This window comes from Chinchilla lanigera, unplaced genomic scaffold (assembly GCF_000276665.1).
Source record: "Chinchilla lanigera isolate Chin_1 unplaced genomic scaffold, ChiLan1.0 scaffold00006, whole genome shotgun sequence".
Taxonomy (NCBI): domain Eukaryota; kingdom Metazoa; phylum Chordata; class Mammalia; order Rodentia; family Chinchillidae; genus Chinchilla; species Chinchilla lanigera.
In genome coordinates this window covers 6,011,906-6,029,378 of record NW_004955407.1, presented here as the reverse complement: position 1 = coordinate 6,029,378, position 17,473 = coordinate 6,011,906, and the positions used below count along the sequence as shown (strand labels likewise).

At 33.0% G+C, this 17,473-nt stretch overlaps 1 protein-coding gene across 1 annotated transcript in view; it reads left to right on the top strand.

Moving 5' to 3' along the window:
* Chmp2b (charged multivesicular body protein 2B) overlaps positions 1-14,901 on the top strand; it is a 33,439-nt gene extending 18,538 nt beyond the window's left edge. Inside the window, exons 3-6 of the mRNA XM_005375538.2 lie at positions 5,941-6,135; positions 8,872-8,974; positions 13,021-13,127; positions 13,317-14,901. Of these exons, the coding sequence (XP_005375595.1) occupies positions 5,941-6,135; positions 8,872-8,974; positions 13,021-13,127; positions 13,317-13,427 (516 nt within the window). The 3' untranslated portion in view covers positions 13,428-14,901. The remainder of the gene's footprint in view (positions 1-5,940; positions 6,136-8,871; positions 8,975-13,020; positions 13,128-13,316) is intronic.
* The last annotated feature ends 2,572 nt before the right edge of the window (positions 14,902-17,473 follow it).

Genomic DNA, 17,473 nt, shown 5'->3' with positions numbered 1-17,473 from the left:
GGGAGCCACCAGGCAGGAAGCTAGCCAGCCGGAAGACTCTATGCTGACTTTTATCAGAATTCTGTGTATTTTGCTGATTATATAATCAAATTATTCCTGATTTTAAAAATCATCAATGTTTATGAAGAAGTATTTCTTAAAACTACTTCCTTAGTTTATAGCAAACATAAAATAGTCCTGCAAAGCCAAGAGAGAGGTATAAAAAAAATTATGTTAACTCTTAGGTATCTTACTTGATATTTTAAAGTTCATTGTGTCTTTGACAGTGAATTTGTTTTAATAGGCTGACCTGGTCCATCCTAAATATTCCTTATGCTATTTTTAATATGTTGCCTCAAATCTTCTATAAAGCAGAATTATTGAGGTCCAATTGACTGCAATAAATTGTACATACTGAAATGTACAAATAAATACTTGAAGTCTACTGTAGTTAAGGTAATAAACATAGTCATCATCCCCAAAACTTTTCTTAATACTTTTTTAAATCCTTCCTACTATCCTTCCCTGTCTCCCGTTTTATCAGTGAGTCAAAAACTGACTTATCACTGTAGATGAGTTTATTTTCCTAGAATTCCATGAAAATGGAATTGTGCTAGTGAACTTTTCATTGCTGGGACAAAATACATCATGCATACAACTGAAAGGAGGAAGATTTTAGTTTGTGGTCAGCCAGCGCAAAGTAAGAAACATGATAGACAGGCAGTAGTGGAGGAAACCTGCTCACCTCAGTGTAGCCATGAAGCTCATTTCTGGGAAGGGGAAAAGAAGCAGAGACAGGGTATCTCTTCAGATACACCCTGATTGACCTGCAGTCTCCAGCTGGGTTCCCTCTAACCCATTCAAGCTGTGAGCTCACCCATGGATTAAATCAGTGAAGTCAGGGCCTTCATGAACCAGTTCTCGTTTTAGACCCCATCTCTGAAAATTAATGTGCTGATGCTCAAACCCTCAATAAATTTAGACCATTACAGGAGTCATATATGAACTTTTCCTTATTTAACTTCTTTTAGCATAATTATTTTGCGGTTACTTGTATCATATTAATTACTTTTTGTTTATGGATGTTATTCTGTTCTGTGCATGTTCACAGTTTACCCATTTTCTGACCAGAGGACATTTGAGTTCTGGTTTTTGATTATTTTGAAAAAAATATTGCTACATACATTCAGATGAAGTTTTCATGCAAGCACATTTTCATTTCTTTTGAATAATTCCTAAGAGTGAGATTACTTGGTCAGAGAGTAAGCCTATATTTAATCATATAAACAGATGCTAAGCAATTTTTAAAGTATCTGTAGTGTTTACTTTTTCCAATAGCAATGTATGAGAATTATAATTGTTCTACATACTTGGAGTTCATTATTTCATTGGAGTCATTATGTTGGATGTTTAGTAGATTGTCATTTTAAATTACATTTCCCAAATAACTAATTTCATATAACTATTTGCCATGTACATACCTTCTTGGCAAAAGTGCATATTTAAATATTTTATCCATATGTTTCATCAACCTGTTTTATTGAAGTAGTTCTTTATATATTGTGGAAGTAGGTGCTTTATTATGTACTAGTATGTGTTTTGCAAATATCCTTTCCAAATTCTTGGCTTTGTCTTTTACTTTTTTAAGTTTTATTTTTTTGAGAAGGGAATTTTTTCTTTTGTTAATTAAATTTTTGAAACTTTTATATGGTGTAAGTTTATTAGTACTTTTTCTTCTGTTGCTAGTATTTTTAGTGCCCTCAGAAATCGTAGTGTAACCCAAAGTCACAAATATTTTTTTCTTTTGTTTTGTTTTTTTTAGAAATTCTACTCTTAGCTCTTACATGTAAAACGTGAACCAAAAAAAAAAAAAAAAAAAAAAAAAAAAGAAATAACTGTGAACCATATTGAAGTTTTAACATGGTATCAAATCAGGAAACAGCTTCATTTTCACATATTGAAATTAAGTTGTTCCAACATAATTTGTTATTGACACCGCCTCATTTTTGTGGAAAATCAGTTGTCCAGTGTGTATAGGCATATTTTCTGAGGTCCACACTATTTCATTGATCTATTTCACTATTCTTAACCTAATATCAAACTGCTTTTACTATAATTCATTCATTATAAATCTTAAGGGTTAAAAAATTTTAATTATCCAATTTTATATTTTTTTCCGTAATTGTTCAGGCTAGTTTAGATTCTTTTCATATGTGCTTCTTTGGAGTAAGCCTATCAACTTCCACCAAAAGTTAGATTTTGATTTAGATTTTACATTATATATGTAAACCATTTGAGAAGAATTTACATCTTGACAGTGTCTTCCAATCTATGAACATACGTATTCATTTACTTTTTTGTTCTTATTTTTTGGGTTTTTCTGGTACCGGGAATCAAACTCAGGACCTTGCACTTGCCAGGCAGGTGCTTAGGCCACAGAGCTAAATCCTTGGCCCTATATTCATTTACTTAGGTCTTATTTAATTTTTCTGAGCCATGTTTTGTTCTTGTAAGTATGTAAGTCTCGTACTTCCTTTGTCGTACTTACCCTAAATATTTAATTTAATATTGTTTATTCTAAATGTCATTTTAAGAAGAAAGTCAATTCTGAGTTTTTTGGCTGGTATATATAGATACACTAAATTTTTGTATGATTATCTTGAATCCTGTAACCTTCCTAAACTTACTACTCTTCTAGCCTTTTTGTAGATTGCATGTGACTTTTACATAATCATGTCATCACGAATAAATAAACCTTTACATCTTTACAATTTGTAACTTTTTTCCCCTAACTTTTTAAACTAGCTAACACTCCCGTACCCATGATGCGGACCTTTAGAGACTGAGTGCCCAAACTGCAACCCAAAACCCACTTATTTATCACAAATAGGCAGCACTGAGCTTTTTGATCCAGTGCTGTGGTGCTGGGACAGTGCAGGGCGACATGGCTCCTGTGTGACAGAGAGGGCTCTGTGTGTCCTCTGCGGCACATACACTGCAGGTTTGCTGCCACTGGCCTGTGCAGAGCTGAATAGAAGTGCTATGAACAGATGCTCTTATCTTTTTACTAAAGGGGGGGTTCGGTCATTTTTAATGAAGTACATAAATTATAGACTTTCTGTACATGCCATTTTCCAGGTTGTGGAAGTTCCTAACTTCATGATTTGCTAGTTTTTATCAGGAATAAAGACATATTTTGCTGAAATTTTTAAAAGACTATTGTATCTATATTTATGAAAGAAAATGATTCTTTTTCTTCTTGGGTAGTATTTTTTATTGCAAATTTAGCATAATAATTATTGGCTTTACAACATGACTTCACAAGTGTCCTTCACTCTTTTTTTCTAGGAATATTTGTATATACTTTCTTAAATGGATTCATTCTGTGAGTGAAAATTTTCTTTGTAGATATGTTTTTAAACTATAACCTTTTAAAAAATAGTGATTAGGTTATCTGCCATGCTGAATGAACTTTGGTATTTTGAGGATGTTAAGCAATTTGTCAATTGCTACTAAATTTTAAAATATAATGTTCCCTTATTATGTTTTTAGCATCTTTAATACAGAAAGTGAGGCCCTTCTTTTCCTTCGCAGTATGTGTAATGTATGTGTTCTTTCTCCGCCGTGGTTTTTTTTCCTTCATCATTATACCTATTGGAATAGATATGTTTGATTGGTATGTTAAAAAAAACTTTGATTTCACTGATTTTTTGTACTGATTTTTCTTTCCTACTTTATAACTTTCTTTGTTTATGTAATTTCCTTTTTTTTGCTTATCTTGTGTTGAATTTGCTTTTCTACTTTATGTTAAAGTTTCTGAGGTATTCATTTTTTTTTAATATGAACTTTCAAATGTTCTTTCTTTTTTTTTTTGGGTTTTCTCCGGTACCAGGAACCAAACTCACGATTTTTTTTTTGGTTTTTCTCCTGTACCAGGAACCGAACTCACGACCTTGCGCTTGCCAGACAGGCGCTTTGCCGCTGAGCTAAATCCCCAGCCCCTCAAATGTTCTTTCCTAAGAACTATTTTAACAGCAACTCACACATTTTTATATGTTGCATTTTCATTTTATTCAGTTCAAAATACTATCTCATTTTCTCTGCTTTTTAAAACCATATCTTACATGGAAAGATATTTTTAAATTTCTGCTTACTTGTGATTATCGTTTTACATTTTCATTATTAATTTACAGTTTAGTTTCATTGAGGTTAGGGAGCATAATTTGTATGATTTTAATACTCTTAAATGTATTGAGCCTTGTTTCTGATGCAGAATATGGAGTATTTTGGTGATTGTCATTGTCTAGTGTATATTTACAAAGGATATATGTTCTACTGCTAGTGATAAAAATTTTTCTAAATATATATATCCTACTGTTAGTGATAGAATTTCTTCTAAAAATTAGGTTAATTTGTTGATAGTATTTTTTAAAGTTTTCTATATCATTACAGATTTTTTCGGCTATAGTAGTGCTTTTATCCATGGTTTTACTTTCCACAGTTTCTTAACCCATGATTAACTAACTGATCTGAAAATATTAAATGGGAAATTTCAGAAATACACAATTCATAAATTTTAAATTGTACACCATTCTAAGCAGTGTAATGAAATCTCATGCTGTTCAGCTCTGTCCTACCAGGAAATTGAATCATCTCTTTTTCTGGCGTATCTACACTGTATACACCTGTTGGTCACTTAGTAGCCATTTGGGTCAACAAATGTATTATCACAGTATTTCATTCCTTGTGTTCAAATAACTCTTATTTTACTTAATAATGGACTCAAACCACAGGAATAAGGATGCTGGCAATTTATATATGATGAAAAAAACCATAAGTTCATCTTTAAGTAAAAAGGTAATAGTTTGTCATAGGTATGTATGTATAGTATAAGAAAAAATACTATATATATATATATATATACACACACACACACACACACACATACGTACATGTCTTGGGGCATCTCTCTTGTGGATAAAAGGAGACTACTGTACTTATAACAGTTGTAGCAGTATTCTTAAGAGAGAAGTCATCAATTCCACTCCTGCTAATTGTGTGTTTGTCTGTTCTCTTTTCAGTTCTGTGAGTTGTGCTCATGCAATTTGAAAGACTTTTAGTTTTTGTACATAAATACATTTAGGATTATCTTTATATCTTTGTGCATTGGTTCCTTTATCATTATGAAATACTCCTTTTTATTTCTGGTAATAGTCCTTGTTCACAAGTTATGTTTGATCTGGTATTATTGTACCCACTCTGGATTTGTAGATGTGTTTAAAAAATATATATATATATATATATATGTTTCTGCTTTATATACAGCTTTGCTTTTGTGTTTAATGTTGGTATCTTGAGCTAGCATAGTTGGTTGGTATTTTTAGCTAATCTGACAGTTTCACTTTTAATTGAGGTATAAGATGGACCATTTCATGAAATGTCCTGTAATTATCTATATTACTGCTTTTAAATCTGCCACCTTTCTCTTTATTTGCTCTGTCCCATTGACTCTCTTTCATACCTTTTTGGATTTTTAAAAAAATTCTATTCTGGGATCTGTGTATGTACTGTATTGTACACTTACTTTACATGGTAAGTCCCTGACTCATGAACATTCTAGTTGTGAACTTTCATAGAGGTAGTGTAGAGGATTCACAGGTGTGCTCTGTATAAATCTCACTTTTTTGGGTTACAAATAAATCTGATTTATGAATGCTTTCTCAGAACAGAATTCCTTCCTAAGCTGGGGCTTACTGTACTCCTGGATGACAGTGTTAGTTACTTGTTTTCCAGTGAACATGTGGAATAAACAGCCTTCTTCAGTGACTTTCTCTATGACTTTATAGTAGTCTCTTTGAAGTGGAAAATACGTATTTTATTTATATATTAGATTTGTTCTTCAGAAATACATTATTGAGAACTCTCAATAATTTTATTCCTCTTTCTTATTTTTTCTCTTAGGAATTAGAAATTAAGAAAATGGCCAAGATTGGTAACAAAGAAGCTTGTAGGGTTTTGGCCAAACAGCTCGTACATCTACGGAAACAGAAAACAAGAACTTTTGCAGTAAGTTCAAAGGTGACTTCTATGTCTACACAAACGAAGGTGATGAATTCTCAGATGAAGATGGCTGGAGCAATGTCTACCACAGCAAAGGTAAGTGAGGGCCTGTTTTCCGGTTTTATCACCTTGTGAAAGATGCTTAACTGGGAACTATTCATGGATTAGATTTAAAAGTACTTTCTAGTAAATATGTGGTACAGAATCTTAAGTTTTAGTAAAATGACTTATAATACTAGGTAGCCTAGGTAATTGTGTCTAGATTCTCTGTTGGTATGTTTTAGTATAGAATAAGAATATTTTCATTTTCCCAAGGTCACATGTAGCATCTGAGTTTACAAAATTGACTTAAAACCATGTTTTCGTTTTCTGTAAATTCTCACATGAGTTTTAGGCTTGTTTTATTAAGTTATTATATCTGATTATTTATGAGTAATTTCTCATAAGTGATTCACTTGTATTTATGTGTCAGAAGGACATAAATATTTTCAAAAGTATCATGTAACATCTGTAGGAATCTGTGTTAACTTACCATCTCTTCTTCCTCTCTTTAGTGTTTTTACCATAGAATTTAGAGTAATCTGTGCCTTTCATTCAATTAATAAATAATGTATTCTTTAATGTACACCATATATTTTGGTATAGAGGGGTTTAAAATAAAGGCCTTACTTACACACATTTTTACACGTCAATGTAAGAGGGTAGCTTAACATAGATCTGAATGAGAAACTAACTGCTGTACATCAGTCTGTGCTAAGCTCATTGAACTGCACAGATCTTGGAATAGGTGATCAGAAAGAATTTGTAGACTTTGGTCTTAACAGTATCACTAAGTGCTAGACATAAGAAAGATAAATATGAATATAAAAAGCAAAAGGAAAAAAATCCATAGAGAGAAGTATTTGAAAAATAGTAGTTGTATTAACTGTCTCATTGTGAAGACACATTGCCTGACATCCACAACTTAAAGGAGGAGAGCTTTATTTTTGGTTCAAGTTTCAGCAGTTGCAATCCATGGTTTGTAGTCTTCAAGGGAAAAATAACATGAAGTGCCTGGGTGGAGGAAGCTGTTCATGCCCTACCTCCTAACAGCAAGTTAACTGTGAACATAGCAGTTACATGCAGCTTTTGGGGGGAAATCCCCAGATCCAAACATTCCACCCCTAATGCCTGAAAGACTCATGTTCATCTCATGCAGAATGCATTTAGTCTGTCTCTAAGAGTCATCAAAGTCGTAAGTATTAGCAGTTTGAAAAGTGCAATTTCCAAAATCTCCTTTGAGACTCAAGGCAAGCTCTTAGCTCTGAACCTCTGAAAAATTTACAAAGAAGGTGGGCTTGGTGGCACATGCCCATAATCCCAGCATTCAGGAGGGTAAGGCCAGAGGCTCACTGAGTTTGAGACCACTCTAGCCTACATAGTGAGTTGTTATTAGTATTATTAGATAGTATAAGTTGCAGTTAAAGCAATTTAATTTGAAACAAACGTAAATTTTCATTTGTAGTGATGGGATATATAAAAAGTGTTTATTCTAATCTGTGGTATCAGGCTCCTTCCCTAAGAAATAGTATATAAACTAAAATCTGAAGTACTGGTAGTGAAAGCAGGTAGAGAGGAGCACTCCAGGTAAGAGACTAGGACATAGATGACAGGTGAGGAAATAAAATCAGTGTGCTTAGTGGGGAATAATGCCAGATGACGCTGCCTTTTAAAGATTTTAGTTGATACTACATCTCATAGGCAAATTATAGAATTTGTCTTTTAATACTAGAGCAACGGAAAGGCACTGGAGAATTAGGGGATTTGGATGTATGTTGGCTTTCTCACTGATGAAACACAATATCTGACACCTGCAACTTAAAGGAGTGAGATTTAATTTGGCTCACAGTTTTGGGAGAGTCTGTCCATGGTCGGCTGGCTTCAAGGCAAGAAGGGAGTGGTGGAGGAAGGCTGCTCACCCACCACAGCCGGTAGCTGGGAAGCAGAAAGAAGTGGACCTTAAATCAAGAATACCCACTTCGAGGTCCTACTCCCAGTGACCCACCCCTCCAGCCACCTCCTAACAGCACATTCTTGTGAACTCATCAGTGGATTAGTCCATTGATAATTATAGCACCCCCATGGTCCAGTCACCTTCCCAAAGAACACATGAGACTGGTGGCAAACATTTTAGATTTAAGTCATTTGTTAAAAGTTCAACCACACTATGCACATAGATTGTGTGAAGTATATTTTCTATTCTATCAAATTAACTGTAAATACATACATGTGTTTCATCATGTGGATATAATGCATCATATACATGTAAATTTTGGTCATACTAAAACATATTAATCTTTTTTAATAAGTTATGTAAGAGAATTCTTTTCACATATTTTAGTTCAAGTAAGGTATAAAGTATATTAATAGAATATATATGTGTGCTAGTATATCCTCTAAACCTTTTTACTTATATTCTATATAAACTTTGCAGTGAAAATTAATAAAATTTAAAAATTCTTCCAAATTTACTCATTACCAAGTTTCCACATAATAAATTTAGTTTTCTCACTTGAATAGCGGTGAGTTTTATGTTGATAATGTTTTTTGCTATATAATTTTTGTAGACTGTTCAGCCTAGCTTTTGAAACTAGACTGTATGATATAGATGTTAAACAGATGGTGTGTAAATGAGTAGTTTTTCCAGAGTACTTAACACTTTAAAACTTTATGTTTTATTATAACTGGATATATGGCTTTTAGAATCCTGTCTGTATTTGACGTGTTCCCTCTGGCTTTATCCCATAATAAAAACTTACAATAGCTGACATGAATTTTTTCATACATTTGAAGACCATGCAGGCAGTGAATAAGAAGATGGACCCACAAAAGACGTTACAAACAATGCAGAATTTCCAGAAGGAAAACATGAAAATGGAAATGACTGAAGAAATGAGTAAGTTTAAGAAGACACAATATAAATATTCAGTTTCCTCATCTCTAAGTTAGCCAGATTCATTTACTATTCTGAAGAAGGCAGAAGAAAGAAACAGGAGATGATGAGCAAGCTTTTAGACAGACGTTCATGGTCATAACTTCAGTGTGTTCTTCTGTCAGCAATATTTAAAGCTCAGAGTTCTAGTACTGTTTGAAAGAAAAGTTTAAAATGTTAGGCCATATTTGTATTACATATTGGTCTCAACGGTCTTATTTTATTGATTAATATACCAGAAACATACCAGAAAGAAGTGAGTAGTTTTTCCTCATATAAATGAAGTAGTTCCAAATTGTACTGACTCTTTCCTCCTGCAGCAGATCTGTTTGCACTCGAGGTGGAATAAATGGAGCTGTTCCTCTTTTGTTTTCTCTCAACACATCATTTAATTTTTAGTTTTCTTCCTTTTGTAATCACGCGTTATGGTAGGAAAATGTGCAATAAAAATAAGCTGGACATTTAAAATTCATCTATCTTAACACCCCAGATGTAGATCATGTACTTTTTGTTTTGTTTTGTTTTTCTCCATTACCAGGAATCGAACTCACGACCTTGCACTTGCCAGGCAGGCCCTGTGCCACTGAGCTAAATCCCCAACCCCTTAGATCACATACTTTTCTCTCCTATATTTCCCTATAGCTATAAGAGAGATCAGGTTATATATACCGTTGTGAATCTTACCTTGCTTTTCAAAAACATAAAAGTATAATATAAGCATATCCTGATAACCTTAAATCTTATCTGAGTCTTTTTCTTAAAAATAATTACAGTATTTAAGTTTGTGTATCTGATTTGTTTCAAGTAACTTATGGTTTCAAGGTTCATCCATTTTCCTACAGATGACTTAAGTTTAATATTGCATGTTACTGGTATACCCTAATTTATCAAATCTTTCTTAGATTAATCAATAAGATTATTTAAATTTTTTCAAAGTATTTGATTATCTCTTAAAATATGTTTATATATTACCTTGTGTTTCTTAAATATCCTTTGAGTATTAACTAAGCTTTGTAAGTCTTTTGTTTATTGCTACCAAATTTGTCTCAGAAAAACCACACAAGTACTTGTTTCACCAATGATAAAAGAGTCTTCATACCACCCCAGTCAATATTGAATCACTTCTTACATGTCAGAATTTTGCATCATTGTTTCACAAAGATATTTGTTTTACAACTATGTAAGGATATACCAGTTTAGCTGCTTATCTGCTAACATTTTAGTTTAATAGCACTTAGTGTATAAAACAGTACATACTTAAATTGCTATGATTACCACATTGACTATCGCTCTAATATTTTATTTCAGAGAACATTTTCTTCTGGGATATAATAGTACTGTATGTATGTGCACCTTTGACAGTTTTGAAAGTTCTTTAGTTTTTACTTCAAGGCTTTACTTTGAAAAGACTTTTGTAAGCTTTTGAAACATTGTCAACCTTTAATAGCTGACATTTGTATGGTGATCACAGTATCTAAAGTTTATGTGATTTCCAGTGATTGCACAAGTGTGAGCAGGTTTTAGAAAAATTAACATTTTCATTAAGGTATGGTAAAAAGAATCAATATAACTAGCAGAGTGTATTGTCAGATGCCCCTATAGTCCAAGGCTTCTGGGAGGCTGAGGCAGGAGAATCAGAAGTTTAAACCCGATTGAGACAATTTAGCTTACTTAGTGAGACCCTGTTTCAAGATAAAGCATAAAAAGAGGGATTCTGATCTAGCTGAGTGTGAAGACCCTGGATTCAATCCCTAGTACTGCAAATAAAAAAAAAAAAAAGCCTTTATTTAATCATACATGTATCATATCTACCATAATCGTTCATTTTTTTTAATACTCTGCAAATCAGTTTTAAATAATAGTAGTTGCTTATGGTTGCCTGGTTCTTTTTAAAGTACACTAACCAATTTTTATGAACGATAAAGTATAAATGAACACAGATTTTCCAATTAAAATTTGTATTGTGCCATGTTATTCCAAACTTGTTCACATTCAAGTTTTGGAAACAAGATCTTTGGGAAATCTTCATTCTGCCAGTATCTTTTTGTAGCTTTGTTATGCTTTTTTTAAAAGATTCTCTTAATAATTCTGATGCCACTACTGTCGTTGTTCTCCACTGTCCCCTTTCATTTTTTTTCGGCAACACTTCTTCATTCAGACCTTTAAAAACTCTAACCTGAACTCTGTACCTCCCTAATTACTTCATTGTTACCCAGGTAACACACAGATGAGTTATTTTTCATGTCTCAATCTTCACTTTATTTCTTCAGAGACTGTATTCCATGATATTTTATTTTCTAATCCATAAGCTCTTTAGCCTTTTCTAAATAATATACTAATTCTATTTTAGTATTAGTATTTAGCAATAGCATTTAGTATTTATATTATACTATTTTAGTACTTAGTATTTATAGTATTTGAGCTAACAAAATATCAGAGTTTCAAATCATGTTTATACAAATGAGATGTCATTACTGATACCAGTATTTACTAATGTCAAAAATACAAGCAACATCTGATGCACAGGTAAAGTAGGGAAATAACTGGGACAGCACAAGATCTCTGATCCACAGGTCTAGATAACAAGTCTCATGAGGCTGCTTATAATCTTCCATTAAAGGGATCACTTAGGTTGTGAAATATCTCCAAAGCATTCATTCCTCAAGCAGTCACTTAACCTTATGTGACATTCACCAGGGACTCATTAAATTCATAGGTTATAGGTTTGTTACTGTTGCAGTCCTAAACTAAGACCCCCTGCCAAGAGCATTCCATGGATAAAGAGTATTTCCATAGCAGACATTTGGTCTTTTACCCGGTGCCCACTTATTAACATGATTACAAGATCAGACTTAGTCACTTCTGTGTCTTTCTCTGTAATCACCTCAGGGGAGTTGCTGTTATAGGCCCACTGTTTATATTATTTCCCTTCTTAGGCATTTCCTATTCGTGTACCTTAAAAAGTAACCAAACAAAGAATTTAATATTCCTTGTGTGCCTCCCTATTGCCTCACCAAGACCATATCTCTGGTCAAATCATATGCATCCTTCCAGGACTGTGTCACATGTTTCTAGCTGAATGTAAACTTTTCCTTCTGAGACTTTGTATGAACATTTATCATTTTATGTACCACAATGTGTTCTATTTTTTTTTCTACTGAAAATGAAGTAAGTTCTTCATTTTTTTCCATCTCTTTTTCTATTGTATTTTTACTGCATGCAAGGCACTTAGGTGCCCACTGTCAAAGATAAATAAGATATAACTCCAGGCCTTTGAACATAATTTTAACCCAAATTAACATGATTCCAGTGTACAGAAGGCATTGAATAAGTACTTCAGGTAGGGAAGGGAAGAAGACAGGATTATAGCAGTAATAGTCTTGCAAGGTTAATCAGACATTTTTTTTTTTTTGGCAAATTTAATAAAATATCAATGCTTTAATTTTATTAAAATAATCTGGTATCTTGAATAAAAATTTGAGATGTACAAACATGATTATAAGTATAAAAGGAGTAATTTGTCTCCCAGATATTAATAGGATAATTGATTCATTTTTTCCTGGTTAGGTCTAACAGCTACCAGCTCAATGGTTGTAATTTTTGAAATCAAATTTAAATACCTAATGCCTGCAGTTGGGAATATCACATAGGTTTTGTTTACAAAATGGGTGATTTTTTTCTGTGCTAGGGATCAAACCTTGGGCCTTACAAGATGCTAGTCAAGTATAGGCAAGTGTTCTACCACTGAGTTTACCCTAAAGGAAAAAAATCAGAATCTACTCATTTTGTTAAAGAATACTGTGTGTTGAAGTGAACATTATTCTAAATTTAGTACCTTAGAAATGTATTTGTCCACATGCTTCATTGACATTTGAAATGTATTTGTTGGTTTACCCAAATTTGGCTTTTGTACTGTAACAGTGTACATTATTATACTATCCTCTAAAAATATAAATCAAACTTAAAATCTGTTTGAAAGTAACTGCTTTGTTCTACCTTCCTCTCCCAAGTCAATGACACACTCGATGACATCTTTGATGGCTCTGATGATGAAGAAGAAAGCCAAGATATTGTAAATCAAGTTCTTGATGAAATTGGAATTGAAATCTCTGGAAAGGTACGAATATCATCTTCTCTGTCACCTAATTATTTCAGATTGTCCTTTAGTGTCCTGTATATGTTTTTATACTTGTTTCAAAAGTAAATTACTTCGTGGCATATCCTTTGTGGTGTAGCCAAAGTGTTTACTAATGCATGTTTTTGTTTTTTTCAATTTTTTTGTCTGTTTCTGTCTTTACTTTTGTAGATGGCCAAAGCTCCTTCAGCTGCCCGAAGCTTACCATCTGCCTCTACTTCAAAGGCTTCAATCTCCGATGAAGAGATTGAACGGCAACTCAAAGCCTTAGGAGTAGATTAGTCAGAAAAGTCATTGTAGTTTTGCTTACTTATAATTATTTAGCATAAAGGAAGCACGGTGCAGATCCCTTTTACAAAACACATTTATTTTGGAAAAATGAAGACCATAAATGAACAGTTGTTTCCTTTCCTGTGGCTATTTTGAATCTTTTGCCAAAGAATGACAAAGATATAAAAATGGAAACAGTTTGAATTTTAATTAGAACTATTTAGAAGTGTGATGTGTAAAAAGTTGACTTCTTTTCTGCATGGCATAGAAAAATTATATCTATTATTTAGTGTCAGTTCATGTTCTAAATCTTTTCATAGTGAATACAAAATTCTTGTTAAATGCCACTAGGCAACAACTGAAGAAGACTTGTAAAGATAATAAAAGCATATCACTGATTCTGTATCTGTTGCTTAGCCTTTGTAAACAATTATGTTTTATGACCATAGGCAGGTGAATTGCCAAATTATTTTTAAATGATCTAAAAGAAGAGTGCTATTTAAACATCTGTCTTAAAAACTGTCATTAGCTTTTCCTTTTTTTCCTTTGGGAGAACATTCTACTTGGTAAGTTATTACCTTTCAAAATGTGCTTGGCACATGCCTTACATAGCACAAACATATTGTGCACATATTTAAATTACTTTAACTGACAGAAAAGAATTAGTTTTAAACAAAAATTGAGATAACTTGCAACAATTATTGGGGTTGTTTTGTCCATCTTATAGAAGTGAATTGAATTTAATTAGCAAGAAAAAGACTGAACTAATAACGTTTATTGTAATAAAACAGTATATTTTGATCTTTCTTCCAAGAACTAAGATTTTTCTCCATATAAACTGCAAGTTAATTTCTGTTTAATTTAGAATTGCATTAAGTCATATATTGAACTCTAAATTGAAGAGATTATTTTTGAGTACTACAACTATGAGAGTACATGACCTAAATTTTTAAAGTAAAAGTTTAACATTTTTTTGGTAAATAAACCACAGTTTTGTCAGAAATTACTGCCTGAATGTGTATTACTGTGTTCGCAGTGTATTTTAGTTAAAATACAGTGTTTTATGTAGAGAGAGGGCAAGAAAAAAATGGAGTGCTACATTAGTTAGAAATAAAATAGGGCTCACTTTGAGAGATCATACTGTTGTGACACATGAGTTCTAAAACATTCTTGGAGGAGATCAAATATATGTAACCTGATTATTTGAAATAATGGACATTTTTTACTAATGTTGACAAAGTCAAATACGTTTTAGGACAAGTTTACATGTAGCATCTAAATTGATAGGGGAGGTAAAAAACTAAGCTCTTTAGTTGAGAATTCATAGACCATTTTATCTTTTAAAATTGCGATTCATTGTTGATAGTCTTAAATAATTCCTAATGGCCCTGAGCAGTGATAAGTGGAACATTGTACTGGATTATGGAATGCTAACCTAGAACAAGTCTCGATTCTTGGATGTATATAATAATGCCATCTAACTTTATTTACTTTATTGTTTACATGTGGGTTTTTTTAAATTATTTTGTTAAAAAAACTCAATAAAGATTTATTACTGTTTTCTTTTTTCCTCATCTTTTATTCTTTTTGGCTTCTACTAAAATTAGAGTTATTAGATATATTTTCTAATTTCCAAAAGAGCAAACTTTATGATATTCTTGAAAGTAAAGTTAGATCACTCTGCTACTTACATTTAATGACAGCAACAAAAAATTTCTTTTTAGGACTTAACAGGAGGTACATTGCTGATGTTTGTAAATGAAGTAAGCCTAGGAAGTGGTGGCTTTCTCAGTAAATTAATTTGATGATTTCTTTCCTGGAGTTCCAAGGATGTTTAAGTTTTACTTTTAAATGTGTAAGTCTTTTCAGTCAAAGCTGGATACCACAGAAGACTTCTGGACCAGAAATAGAGTCATTCATAAAATGCTTTAGCTGGTGGATTTGTAATTAACATAAATTTTAACGTTACTCTTTCCTTTACTAGAAGTAAAAGTTCTTAAAGAATAAGAAATAATATTTAATAACAAGGTGTAGGCAACCTAATAGAATTTTTTTTTAAAGTCGCTTTCCCTAATGTCCTTTTTGGTAGTAGGATTTTCTCAGCATTTGTATTGAAATGACGAGAGGTTGCTGAAAGAAAGCAGGCAGGGCAATATCTCTAGCACTGAAAAAGCAGTCCAGTGTCATAGTTCGTTACCAGATGTAGAAGTCATGGCTAGAGGAGGCTTCAGAACATCAGAAGTAAAGTGTGGTGATATTTAGGAGCATAATGTGTAAAAAATTGACGTGTGTGTGTGTATATATATATGTACTACATTCATATATATATATACACACACATGCATATATTTAGATCACCATCAGTATAAACATATCTGTGCTTAGATGATAGCCATACTTCTATCCATAAGGCCATTTTTCAAGTTTGCACACCATCAGCATGCAGTGTGGATGATAGGAATGGTGTCACCTGGTATGAGGAAGAGCCTCTTGGCAGGTGATCTTTCCGAACACTCTGCGCTTTGCTCTGTAAGGGGAGCACCTGGTTGTGCAGTGGCTAGTGGAAAGGGGCCCAGGACAGTGACCGGGAAGCTCGTGATCTGGGGCCTTTCTGTTATTTGAACTATGCAGTGGAGTATATTTGCTTAGTTCCTTTGGCATGTCCGTAGGGAACTTCGACCACATGTGCATTCCCCAAGCCCAGCTGCAACACTTCTTGCCTGTTCAGTGTGGGCCTAACTTAAATATGAGCTGCTTTTGGGACTCCTATGTTAGAACAAGTTTGGTCCTTGTCTGAAAAGATACTATGATTTTCTCTTTGATGCCATTACTCTGTATGGAAAGATTTTTCAGTGGCAGAAGATCAGTTTCATCTCTATGGAAGCTGAGTTTGCAAGGGGATTCAAAATCCATTCCTCTACTTAGTGCCAGCATCAGTTGGATTGAATTTGCTTTAAAGGTAGCCTCAGGATTGTCAAGTATGATTTCAGGTACCCTATACATACCCCACCACCCACCAAAAATTTGAAAACACAGGCATTTTCCCACTCCCTGATATTAAAAACATTTCTTTGACTAGACAGATACCTTTCAGCATTAGAAATGGGAAGGTAAATTATACAAATGAGTTTGTCATTGCCTCTACTAGGTAGAGTTTCATACCTGATCAGTATAAGTGAGAAAGAAATCTTTTTATTTCTTTGAATGAGTCTACTCATTCAAAAAAAATGAGTCTACCGAGTTCTTGAAGACATGCTACTGAACAACTCACAAGGACATAAAATGGAATATTCTACGGCTGAAGTCAGTCTTTGATGGATATTTTCAAAAGTATGAAATGTTGATATGCATTAAATGACATTTGGTATTTGCTTAATTGCAGTGTAGGATTCTAAATTACATTAATCCTTTTCTGTTGTTTTAAAAGGTCCATCAATATATAGAAGAATGTCTACATAGTTAGAAAAATACTTTGAAGATTCACTAATACAAGTAGATTTACATTGAAATCACTGCATTTATAAGTAGCATATGAATATTTAGAAGAGTAGGTAATTGTTATTGCAGCATAAGCATTCATTTTAGGGAAAAAGATGATTCCCAGTGCTGATTGTGTGTAAACTTGGAAAAATGAGCTTTGGATAAAAGTATGCTTTGATCTAAGCATATATATATTTATACTGATGGTGATCTAAGCACATGCGTGTGTGTGTGTGTATTACATATAGTCAGGTTGTATTAAATATTAAACTATTCATATTTAAAATACAATATCACTAAGCTAGACTTACATTGCATTATATTTTGCTCCTGTTTACCTGCTTCAGAGTGCATATAGCTATGGATATACTGACCCTGCTTACTGCAAACTAAAGAATTCCTCAGTGTGTGTTTGAAGCAGAGGAAAAAACTCATAAACACCCACATGGGCAGATAATTTAAAATGTACTCTTGAATAAAAGTAACACTTCTTGGGTGTTGAATGTGTGCTTTGGCACAGATCATCGTGCCATGGAAAGCTGTCTTTTTATTTGTAACATCTGTGATTATTAGTAGTC